Source organism: Thunnus thynnus, chromosome 3 (assembly GCF_963924715.1).
Source record: "Thunnus thynnus chromosome 3, fThuThy2.1, whole genome shotgun sequence".
Taxonomy (NCBI): Eukaryota; Metazoa; Chordata; class Actinopteri; order Scombriformes; family Scombridae; genus Thunnus; species Thunnus thynnus.
Window position 1 is genome coordinate 18,785,809 of NC_089519.1, and position 13,189 is coordinate 18,798,997.

The 13,189-nt window shown below is 39.7% G+C and overlaps 1 protein-coding gene across 1 annotated transcript in view; it reads left to right on the top strand.

The window, feature by feature from the left end:
- pcdh7a (protocadherin 7a) overlaps positions 1-12,872 on the top strand; it is a 41,825-nt gene extending 28,953 nt beyond the window's left edge. The window contains exons 4-5 of the mRNA XM_067584539.1: positions 6,819-7,020; positions 8,644-12,872. Of these exons, the coding sequence (XP_067440640.1) occupies positions 6,819-7,020; positions 8,644-9,182 (741 nt within the window). The 3' untranslated portion in view covers positions 9,183-12,872. The remainder of the gene's footprint in view (positions 1-6,818; positions 7,021-8,643) is intronic.
- The last annotated feature ends 317 nt before the right edge of the window (positions 12,873-13,189 follow it).

The window sequence follows — 13,189 nt, forward strand, 5'->3', positions numbered from 1 at the left end:
GATATTGATCTTAAAAATATTGGTTATCAACCTTAAATAAGCTATATCAGTCATAAGACCTTAATTATATTTTGTGCAGATAATTAATTATGTTAATTATACATTCATTCTTATTTTTACTTTGTGTTCTGAATCTTTACAATCAAGTGTATGTAGTTGTTTATCTACAATAGGTCTATGCACTGTGGTCAGCTCTGGATTATGCATGACATCCTTACTCTGTTTGCATGCAACGTGGATGGATGAACAAATATTTCGCAGCGGTGGGAATTTGATATCCAATCTGAGTTTTGCTATACCTAAAATACTTCTAACTAAACAAAGGAAAGAGGAACTAAACAATATGCTGTGCATGTAACAAACTAATAAATAATAGAATCAGCCGTTACACTGTAGCTCTCCTCCGTACCTAGATGATGTCAAACATAAATGAGAATGTGTGGAGAGCCAAAGGGAAATGTGGCTCTAGTCCTACAACCATATTTGTAGTTTTGGTTTATGCATAAGCCGCATCCTGTCAATTCATTATGCAGACCAGAGTGTAGCAGGGCATGGACAAACACAAACACACACTCACAAACAGTCAGATGTGCAGATGTTGCACATACACACACAAGCTCACATGTGTTGAATATGCAGACACGTAACGAGTAGAGAGGGCGACTGTTAATTAACTAGAGCTCGTTAATTCTCTTTGAACCGACAGCGAGGAGGTTTACACACTAATTACCTTGATGACTGAGCCAACCTGTGCTCACACACACATGCGCATCCTCATGCCCCAGACACACACACACACACACACACACGTGTATTCTCACAGGCTGACATAACACATCTTGCAGGCTTTGAAAAGTCTCACACTCACACACAGCAAATTAAACACAAACATAAAGGTGTGAAGTCTCACTCATAACCATATGCATATGCACACACACACACGAGTACAGCAATACACTCTTGGCCTGAAATGAAAGCTATATTAGGAACATTTCTTTTCTACAGCTCCTTCAGAGCTGTAAGTTTCAAATGGTTGAGTTTATTCTGAGTTCAGACCCATCATACCTCTGTTTGATTCACAAAGATCTGCCAGAAATAACTTCACAATAACTCCCATACTGTATCAAGATACTCACATACTTGTACAGTACAGTTGCAATACATGCACACAAACAAATTCACACACCCACTCAAACACACTCAACGTGCAGATAAGTGAGGCTCCCATGTCAGTATTGAACTGTAATGGCCCATGTCAGATTAAGGGGAAGGTTTTTTATGTCCTCTGTCAAACTCAATGAATATTCCATCAGGCATGAATTCATAGGCCACACTGGACCTTAGCCAATTCATCCGCATGTGAATGTGCATATTCACAAATCTGAATGTGTGTGGACGTTCAGCAGATATTTGAGATATTTAGTCATTTGTATTAATTGCAACCGCTCTGCCAAATAATAGAAAGCTTGCGTGCTCACACACAAACATGCTTTGTGGTTTGGGACTCAAGGTGAAGGGATACTTGAGTACAGAGAGGGTTTTTTTTTAGAAAAATGTAGAAAGCAGGTAAAGCAGAAAGGAAATTAAAAAAAACATCAATTTAAGGTATGAGCAGGTGACATCTGTGAAAAACTGTAAGAAGAATGGCAGAAAGTTTGGGGAGTAGCAGAAGTATGAGTGAAAGAGTTTAAAGTTGAATTTGGAGGGGAAAAGTGAGACAGCAATGATAAGAAGCAAGGTGAGCAAAGACAGAATGTGTAGAGTGTACAATTATTAGAATTCAATGACTAAAAGATGCTAAAATGCTAAAAAGATTTGGCGGAAGAATAGAGGAGACATTTGTCAATGAGTGAAAGACTTTTGAGTTAGAGAAGCCGGAGGATGAGAGAAAGAGAGGGAAAAGGGGTTTAGGGAGTGTAGAGGAGTTATGGGTCAATAAAGCCTTCTGTGGGGAAGAGGAGAGGGACTCATAACGAGGTCAAGGACACATCATCGATCGTCACATCATAAAGCTGACTGGCAAAGAGAAGAAGGGATGGAGGAAGTGAGAGGGAGGGACAGAGAAAGGAGGGAGAGTTACAGCTGTGAAAAGCAGAGTTGATTGCAGGATCAGCTGAGAGAGGGGAAGGATAGAGCAACAGAAAATAAAATTATCGGGATGAAAGAATGAAAGGGGGCAGCTCTGGCCAGAAAGAGGGTTAGAGAGAAATTCAATTAGATGGAATCATGGCTGAACAGATGAATTCTGTAATAGAAAACACACACACACACACACACACACACACACACACAGAGCAACCCGCACTGGTCCTCCAATAGTGGTTACTCACTCCTCTCTGTCAATCAAGTCCCGGCTGGATTTCTGCATTCATTTAGTAATCCAAACTCCAGTTGTTTGTGCCTCTCATGTATTACCATTATATTTGAGTCACAGAGCTTAAGCATCTGTTTCTCAGATAGATAAATACCCAGCTATCTTTGAAAAACCCAGAAGGGTATTTAATAACATTTACCACTGCTCTGAAGGTATTTCCAAAATCTTTAAACATAAATCTAGCCACCAGGCGGAAAAAATATTGTCTGTTACACAATAAAAATGATTCTTCACACATTTCTCGAGTTGCAACTATATTTCCTACCCAACCTTGCTCTTTTTATAAAACACACATATTATATCAGCATGTTATTTTGTATGACAACATAAAATATTATATATATACTACTATGACTTCATACAGTATGAACCTTCCAGAGGTCAGCTGGTTCTGATCTAATTGTGGTTCATAAACATGTTAAAGCTGCTTTTACCTTGTATGCTGCTCACATCTGGAACAAACTCTACCCAAAGATCTCAGACTACAGACAATGCTGACTAGTGTTACATCTAAATTGAAGACACATCTGTTTGCCATTGCGTTTAATTGAATTTTAAGGCTGCACTTAATCATTTTTATCCTCTATGCTGCTTTTTTAATGTTCCTTTACTTTATAGCACATTTTATGCATTTCTATTAATTTTACTAAAGTATTTTACTGTTCTATATTTACTTGCCTCTGTTTGTCTTGTTTTCATTTTGATTGTTCTTATTCTTGTTCTTATATTCTTTCACATTTTGTAAAGCACTTGAGTATGAAATATGCTATATAAGTAAACTTGGCTTGCCTATAACTGATAATATATAATGTATATCTTTTTTCTGTGTGTGTGTTGATTTGCTTTGGATTTGTTTTTTCCTGCTGGTTTTTGGTCCTTTCTGGCTACCATCTTTGTTTGGATTATGGGGGAAAAGGCGCAACTTGGGAAACAGGTTAAAAAAAATTTTGTTGTGCCAAAAATATCTTTTCATCCAGACAGTATGAAGAATCTTTGAGTATTATGGAAGTACCTTCAGAACAGCCATACATGTTGTTAAATGACCTTTTGGATTTTTCAAAGATCACTGGGTAAAATTGCTTAGCTCTGTGACTTGAATGTAATGGTGATACATAAGAGGCACAAACTGGGACTAATAGTAATTCCAAACCCTCAGTAATCTCATTTTCTTGCTGTTTTATTTTGCTTCTCTGAACGGAAGGCTGGAGAGGAAATGTGTGTAGAGAAACTGTTCCTCTTGCTCCCCTGCAACAAAAAAATAATTATCTTTTTGCATCATTAATATCATGAAATAATTATTCTGTTATCAGGAAAAAAAGTATCTGCCATGATGTTGAGTTATTATTATTCTATGATCCTTAGAAAACAGTTTTGACAGCATGTTAAATCAAGAAAGTGATGTCGACACCTCTGATCTGAAAAACAAACTTATTATGATGAGATCACACAGTTAACAAAACAAAAACCCATGCCCTCTCTGGCTCTATACTCAGCCTCTTATTTTTTCAATTTTCAACTCCCTCTCTTTGCCATTGCCCCTTGTCTTAACAAGCGGAAAAGAGGTTGAACTGCTTCATCTAAGCTAGTGCTCTAAAAATACATTTCTCTCTGTGGAGAGTTAAGATGAAGCCACTGAAATTTCAAGAACTGCTGCTTTTTCATTAGACTCTTCCTCTTCCTCAGTCTTGCCTGTGCTTACCATCCCTGCTGTTGTAGTAACTCTCTCGCATCCCTCTTTCATCTAAACGTTGCTGAGAAATGGCTGAAGAAATAAGTGCTCCATTAATTTCCCCCTTCTCCTTAATTAATTTAGATGTGTCTTGCATGTTCATTAGGTGAAATGTTCAAATGTTCCCTTTTCTTTCTGTGTTTGGAATAAAAGGTGAATCAGTGCCACTCAGGCTTTTTATCCCAGCCGTCCATCAGTTACCCTCAAGATTATCTTGAAGCGACGTTTTGAGCTGAAGTTTTTCCGCCCTAATCTGCGTCTTCCCTCTGTTCTCTCACTTCCTCTGTATACACCACATGTTTCAAAGCAGATCTAAATTGAAAGGGTTGTAATTTTCCGAGCAGATAAATGAGTGTGAGAAGAGATATGAGGGGTGTTGTATAGAAATGGGCTTCCTGGTGCAGAGTGATCCCTTGAGGCCAGACAGAGTCATTTAACTCTCTCTGATATTCTCTCAGCATGGACTTATTACCGTCTTTTTTTTCCCTCTCCAAAGTGAAAACTGATCTGCTAACTAGACCGGGTGATTTGTGTGTTGAAATCGCAGCAGGTGTGATGCTCAGTTTGAGTGAATGATGTGATTCGCTACTGAATCACCACCACTTCCACTGCAGGATTGGGAGATTTGTCACTGGTGGTAGATGTTCTGCTAGGGCAGCCTGGTATTGAAAGCCTCATGCTTGCATTTTAAATTCTAATAATAAAGGCTTTATTATTTATTTGTTAATCTTTATTCTAGTTGCAAGTCTTGGCAACAAAAGAAAATTCAAAAAGATCCACTTCAGACATGTTTCAAGATATATAAAAATACACTGCTTGGAATAATAATTTGTGTCTGATATGGTTTTACCTCATTAAAATTGTTGAAATGACATCTTCTCCTTCTCCCTCATTGAATAATACAGAATTTGTGCAATGGGGGCTTCAGGTTTCCACATCACACTTGTGTAAGTTGCTTACTGGACCACAACTGGATCTAACTAGTTGTGATGTCACAAATCATGCTTGTAGGTACACACTTTAAACTCAGATTTCAGTGACCACAGAGAAACTTTCTACTCTCAGCAGATGAATTTGAAAACTCTGCACATATATCAGTCTGCACAATGAAGCTCAAACATCCAGCTGAAGGAACAATAATTAAAACACATTTCTGAGTGGAAGGGGACTTAAACAATCTTTAAAAGATAAGGCCGGTGATATTCTATATTTCTGTTATTGTCCACAAATCCCATGAAAAGAGCAAAACCAACAAATGCGTTAATCCATCTCTCAATAGTTTCCAGCTTCCCCAGCCTGTCTGTGGCTCTCAGCCCAAAGCCCATTAGTGCCGAACACTAAATAATTTCAGAAAACAGCTGAGCATTGTAGCAAATGTTCCTCAAACAGGAGTAAATAGTTCATTTGTTGGGGGCTATTTTCTACTGCGGATTAGTATACATCTAGTGTGCTAGTGTATTTTTGTATGCATAACTATCCTGCATACACAGCAGGACCGTGTTGGTGGGACTGACTTAAAATAAACTAGTCCATGTTCATCTTAATGAAGAAATGTTGTAACACAGCATACAGCCCGTCCTCACAAGAAAAACGACAGTATAGGTCTAAAATTCAGGTCAGCAAAATACAACCTATAGTTACATTTACGCCATCTGGTGTCTGGAGTAATGACCCAGGGAAGTGACGCAGTGAAGATGAAATCAATATAAGGTGACTTGATAAGATGATTTTGCCTTATAAGGAGGAGGAGGGTTAGATGGATGGCTGAGTGGCTAGATAGTTAGATGGCAAAAAGTGGACTTCGCTGCAGGAGACCACTGTTCGCTTCCCATTTCAAACCGCAAGTGTCATGTTTCCAACCTCGCGTCAGGACATTTTTTTAAACATGACAACAAAGGTTGCATAACTTTAAGAAAGTATAAACCATGTTTCAAGTTATCATTTTAACCAAAACCATGATCTTTTCCCAATCCTAACCAAGTGGTTTTTGTGCCTAAACTCAACCAAACCTGAACCACAGCGTTGTCAGAATTTTTTTTTTTTTTTCATATTACGATCCTATGGGTCGTTGTAGAGTGCATTACTACGACTGCTAGATAGCGCAAACATAACTATAGGTTGTTTTTTGCCAGCTAAATTTTAGGCCTAAACTGTCATTTAATTATAAGGATGTGTTGCAGTGCAACAGTGTGGCTCACTGATGTGTTTTTAATGGACAACAAAGGGGGTCTATTGCACAGAAGAATAAGATATATCAGGCTTTAGATACACAGACAATTTTTTAAATATCTTTTTTTTACGTGGCATTTATTGAAAATAAGAAAAATAATAAAATAAACTTATTTAAACAGAGCACCAAGTAAGGGGTTTTTAGAATGGACTATATATTACCCAGCTGCTACAACTGGGCACCATTCCTGATGAAAAATAAGTGTCCCTGAGCAGGCCAGAGGATTGTAAACATCAGCAACGTCCAGCAGCATTAATCTAAACTGGGATTAAAACCCAACCAAAAACTTTGAAAGGCCACTGTGATTGGTTGATGACTATTACCCAGCATTGTAGTAGCTAAGCCCATAATCAAGGCGAACATGATCAGATAATCTCAATATGTCTTTGCAGACCCCTGCCCACCAGTCTAATCCCCAGATTTAGAATCTCAGATTAGGAATCGTGGATGATTAATCCCATATTGTGTGTGTACATTCCCTGCAGGGGACCCTTCGCCGGGTGACCTTCTCCGTAGTCAGCCAACCCCAGGATGGCGGTTGCTATGACAGTGGCATGGAGGACTCGGAGACACCAAGCAGCAAGAGTTCATCAGGGCCGCGACTGGGAGCCCTGCCGCTGCCTGAGGAAGGCTACGAGCGGACCACACCGGAAGGCAGTGTGGGGGAGGAGGAGCATGTGGAGAATGGTCAGAACAACCGCATGCACATACACACACACACATACATATGTTGTGTTCATTCATTTATTGAACTCGTTCAGAATTGCAGTCAGGAGGTTCCCAGATATATTTGCTTACATATTTTGTCTCTCAAGGCTATATGTCCTGTATTCTGTGAAAGGCTTACACATGTTTTGATTACACACGCGCACACACACACACACACACACACACACACACACACACACACTGACAAACACTTCTATTGAAACCTTGACCTGCTGTCAAGGTCTCACAAGTCTTTTTCTCTCTTCTCATGAAAGGAGTGCGTTGTATAGAATAAAGAAATTGTTTGTGTGTGTGTGTGTGTGTGTGTGTGTGTGTGTGTGCGCTGCTCATATGTTTGTATGAAAGCCTGTGTGTGTTATGTGAAGTGCTTTTTTCAAAAAAGCTAATGTGTGCCAGAGGCTCATCTGTGGCCTTGCTGTCAGTCGGCAGCCCAAATCTTTCCTTTCACCAACAAAATTGTGTTTTCACCTTTTTCTACTGACTCTTTGTCAAGGATGGAGAGAAGCAAAAAAAGGTTTTCTTTTCTCAGTTTTTTCTTTTTTTCTCCATGTGGTCATGCCAGAGCTAACAGTGGTAAAGCATGAAGTTCACTATGACCTTGGTGACTGACTGTACTTCTGAGACTGTAAATGTGCTTCCAGTTAAATGCCGCTTTCACAGCGACATCTGAAATCTTGAGGATTTAGGGGAGTTCAATAAGTTTTCGTCATGGTCAAATGGAGAGAGGAATTGAACAGACAGTTCATTTTGTTGGTTGTAATTATACTATATAATTATTGCTTTTTTGGTTTCACATGAATTTACTGCCACTTCTGTACGTAAACTACAAAGCTGGAATTCATTTTCAGAATACAACAGAAATATTTAATTTATTGTGTTTCATTCAAGTACAGTGAATATCAAACAGCGAATGAATGTATTGTTTTTAATTAGATGTGTATGGGATGTATTCCTTTACCTTAAACCAGCTATAACATGACAAGTGCACAGCTTCTGTAATTGGCAGGAAAGTCACATTTACCTCATCTATCATCATTATAATTCCTGTCTCCATTTAACATTATGTCAGTATTGATTCATAAATGACTGGTTTACATAGATAATATCCATAACCTTTGACACTTGACCCTGTAGGACATTAACCAGTCTCTGGTGGCTTCACTAACCTCTTGAACCCTCACTCATGGGATATAATAGGGCCAATATGTAACTTAATCTTTTCCTTGCATGTAAAATGATTTAGATTTGTCATTCAAATGTCTGATAATGATATTCTCTTTGGCCTTGCTAGTTGTTTGGTTTGACCTCACCTTTCACCTTCAATGTAATGCTGAGCACAGCTGGGATTCTTTTGAAGTCAGCAATTTTTCATTTTGCTCTCACAGCTTTTTTTTGCCTTTCTTTCTTCAAGCCCTGTGCTCTCTCTTATTATTTTTGCCCGCATTTTTCTTTCTCCTATCTTCCTCACGTAATATTCATCTCTTCTCTCGTGTTGTACTCTTTTATCCATCTGTCCTTTCTTCTCAATTGTCCTTTCATCTCACCCCTCAATTCCATGTTTTGTCTCTTTCCTGTGTCCAGATGCCAGACAGCTGCCAGATGTAGCTCTGACAGGAAAGTGTACCAGGGAATGTGATGAGTTTGGCCACTCTGACACCTGTTGGATGCCCGTCCGCCCATCGCCTCGCCAGCGCCAGCGCCACGGCAGTGACCCCCCACGGCTCTCCACCTTCACCCCAGGAGACGACAACAACAATCTCCGTGGTAACGACCACGAGAGTGACAGCGAAAGCGCCGGCAGTGCAGGGAGCTCAGAACCAGGGGTGGTCATCAGCGGAGAAGGTCAAAGACTACCCTTAGCCAACGGCGATCCTCTCGGCACCCTGGGTAGTGGAGACCGCAACAGGAACATGGGCGATCACAACCGTAACCTTCTGAACCGCAAGATGACTTCAGCATCCTATGACACATTCAGCAGTGCAGGCTTTGGGAGGCGCCAGCAAGAGGAGGAAGGAGGAGAAGGCCAGAACCCACCTGAGGTCATACCACTGACGCGGACAGGAGGGGACTACAAGACCACGTCCTGCCTCACGTTGTCACGCCGCGAGGTCTACCTGTGACAGCCTTGCAATGGAACAATCACCACACCATTCCCTTTTCTGAATAAAGAGGGAGGGTGAAGACTGTACTGGCAAGTCATCAGTTTGGAAGGCCTTTTAAATCTGTGAAGATGTGAAAATGTCAGAAAAGATGTTTTCCGAAAATCATGTATCAATTTGGAACTTCTGGATTCTGACTAATATTTATAGGCACTTAAACTTAAGCAAGTGATGGATCGACTCTTTGGAGAGCTCTGGCCAGGAGTACTTTCTAAAAAAAAATTATCTTTTTTTAACTATTAGTAAAAGCTGCCTACAGGCAAAGATCCTATTATGTCCATGTAGAGGAGGACAACTTCATCTCCTCTTCTTTTTACCTGAATCCAATGCATGCCTGACCCTCTGGCACAGAGGAATGTGTGTGAAGAAGAAAGAGATTAAGACTGAGTAAATCCTGATGCTATAAATGTCTTGGCGCAAAGAAAAACTTTCACTGAGGCTACAGCAAGCAAGATTTGGACTCAACTGGAGAACCATCTGCTGTAAAACCACCAAGGTTTTATCCAGTCAAAACATGAAAAGAAGTAACGGGTCTTTAATTGAGCTATTTGGATTTAATTCAAGCCAATGAAACTTTGTAATGCCTAATCAACTCTATCGTAACACAAGACGGGGATATTAACCAATCAACCTGCAAATCCCGTGAGAAATTTAACAAGTCATAAACAGAGTTTCAAAGTACCAACAAAAGTATGGTCACTGTACAGTTACAAGATAGAAAAAAAAAAGTGCTGATCTCAAAAATCAGGTATTGTTCTTCAAAACATAAAGGATTCCGAACAAACTGCAACAATGTGAAAAGATAGATTTTTTTTTACAATAATCAAATGTAACCATTCAGAATACAAAGTTCTCATAGAGTGTCAGTGGTGCCACAGTATTCCTGCGTGTGTGAAAGTATATGTTTATTATTTTTTGCCTTCACACCCAGTCTGTATGTATATATGTGTGTTTGATAAAACAGCAGTGTTGTCTCTCAGCATTTCAGAATAGACTGAGGTGCTGAGATCTCTGCTAACCTACGGTATCCTTACAGTGTTCATGTATCATAAATGTTCTTTCACACACACATGCACACACACACACATACAGGCATGCACACACAAAACCTCCAAGCATGTAAACACAAACTCATACAGTGCTTTTACAGAATGTGAACATGCATAGGGCCACAGTTTATGACATGATTCAGTGGCCATGTAACATATAGTATATAATAACTTGCATTACCTTTCATACAGAAACATTAAGCACACACACAAACACAAACACACACACACATACATAAAGCATATTAGAACATAAGTAGGAACACAAACCCACATTAAGATGTGCGCAGTTGATATGCACTATGTGTGTATGTGCTCTTAATCATAATTTTAACATATTGCCTCTCATTGAATTAGCTGTAGCATTTTGCCTGATCCCCTCCAGCCAATATTTAAACATGAAATGTATTTAAATAATTACTCATCTCTCTGACTGATGTGTGGGGCTACATTAAAGGGAATCTACTGTATGTAATGATAGACAATGTGGGAATATGAGATATTCTGCATACTGTAAGTAGGACTCATAGAAAAACCAAATTTCTGTAAGAAAAAAAAAAGAAAAGAAAAAAGGACTCTGCATGAAAGAAAGATAATGCTAACTTTTTTTCTCTCTTTTTTAAACCACACGCCTTTTTTGGATACCACGCCTATTTGGATACATCTGTAGTACCTATATGTGTATATATATATATATATATATATATATACACATATATATGTGCATATAGGGAAATGGAGATAATGATGGCAGCAAGGGAGTTAGCTTCAGTGGATTAAACTGTTCCTTCCTTATCATGGAGAGAGTTTGGGGTAACCTTGGGCCTCTCTCTCAGTTTCCAGAGCCTTGAGTTGGCACGGACGGTCCCGCAGGCTGCAACAAAAAAGAACACAATGTAAGTGTGAGCTCAGAGTTCTGCTGCAACCCTTTTTCACCGCACAGTGCCGACCTGAACACGCCCATACTGCTGTGCTGAATCGCGCAGATAACAGACTCCCTCACATTCGTCCTTCCCAGCAGCTACTGCACGACTCCAGACACACTCTGCTGCACTGGGCTGAAGAGTGGGTGTGGATCGAGGCCAGCACATCTTAATTCCCATCATCAGTGTGTGGTTCAGTGGTGTGATAGGGATAATAGGGTTAGGTCGTCCCTGTGGTCTTAATGAGTTCCCTTTCTTCTCTCTTCTCCTCCCTTGATCTGTGCTGATCTCATTAATGTCTGGCTAGGCGAATGTAACACTGAAAATTGCCAGTAAGTCTGTCTCTTCATTTTTCTGGTTGTTTTGGATCAGATGAAGCAGAGGAGACATGGTTGTTAAGGATGTACTGCAGTTTAATTCATAGATTCTTGTACTGCATAGTTAGACTCAAGAGCAACACTCAGGTAAGATGTGCAACAATGCTTAACCTACCGACTGACTACTTGTGGTTTTTATGTGGCCACACACACACCCACACATGTTGCTTGACTGTCTCCTCACTGAAAGATGTGCAGCAACAGTAAAGTAGTAAGTACCATGATGATTGTTTATTTTACAATGGTAATTAGGGTGAAAAATGGGTGTATTCTATGTGCGTGACTACACTTTGTATACCTGTATATACCTTCAACTTCACAATTCTGTGACTGACACCTTTAGCTTGTTTTAACCCACTGATCTACTTACTCCCAGAGCCTTCATTACCCCCAAATCCCTAACATGGCTGTTTACTGAGCTCTGTTGTTGATGAACTGTGCGGTGGATGAAATGAATCTCAAGGCCCAACATATGGAGTTATTCTGTTCATGGAGTGTTCATGTTGAATTAGTGAAAACAATAGTAACATCCTGCAGGGATTCATACACCAAGACACAGACGGACACATGCTCATTCTCTGGGAGAAAGAGTTGAGATAAGTGGGTCTTGATCCCTTGGATGCCTGAAAGGTCATAAGGAACTAAGGTCCAGTTTGTGAGTTTTGGAAAGAGACTCTTGACACAGCCCTGCCTCCTCAAAGTGGCAGATATTTCTTCAAACTGCTGTTTTATGGCAGTTTCATTATGGCACCTTTCAAACCCTCCAATCCGGAATTAAGGGAACTTGCTGTACATGAATCAATGTGGGTGTGTATCTTCTTTTTATACTGCACGTTTAAACATGAATATGTTTCAATCTACTGCAAAACAGTGAGGGGAGACAGACAGAGAGGAGCATAACATCTGGGATCTATCACCAACCAATCAAGACATTTTTAAAAGACACTTCAGTGGACACCATGTACCTGTCATCCCCCCTCGTGCTGTTACCCTTATAGCCATGTACAGATAAAACTACACTGTAGAACAGAAACTGGAAACCATAACAGACAATGGCATGCTTAAGGTCTTCAAATCTGCACTTGAGAAAAAAAAAGAAAAAAACTGTTATTTTTATTTTCCTCTTCTTTGTTTTATTTTATTACGGGGGCTCGCTCTGTTTTTGCTGCTCCCTTCCTGTAATTACATAATGAACTAATTGCATTTGCTATGACGAGGAAGAAGAGGACCTGTCGACAAATGGTTTGGTATGAAGATGAATCATGTAAAAGTTTGACTTTGACATTAAAAACTTCAAACACTCGTGTGTCTATTAACCTTTTGAAGACTCTATTTCAGACAGTAACTGCGAGATTAACAATAGTTGGGACTCTTAGCAACTCCAAACAAAGTATTTGTGAGTGAATGCAATCTTCAGAAATATCAGTTTGAGACAGCCAGCTATTCAGCCCACAGAGGCAGTGACACTTTTGGACAAAATCAGTTTCTTATGCTTTTTAAATCAGTTATACTCCAGAACAACTTTAGGGTTGCCAGGTTGTGGAATATCCTCCAACATGAAATTTGCTTTGTCTTTTTACTCCTTTACTTCATCAAGAAGATCATTTGACCAATTACCC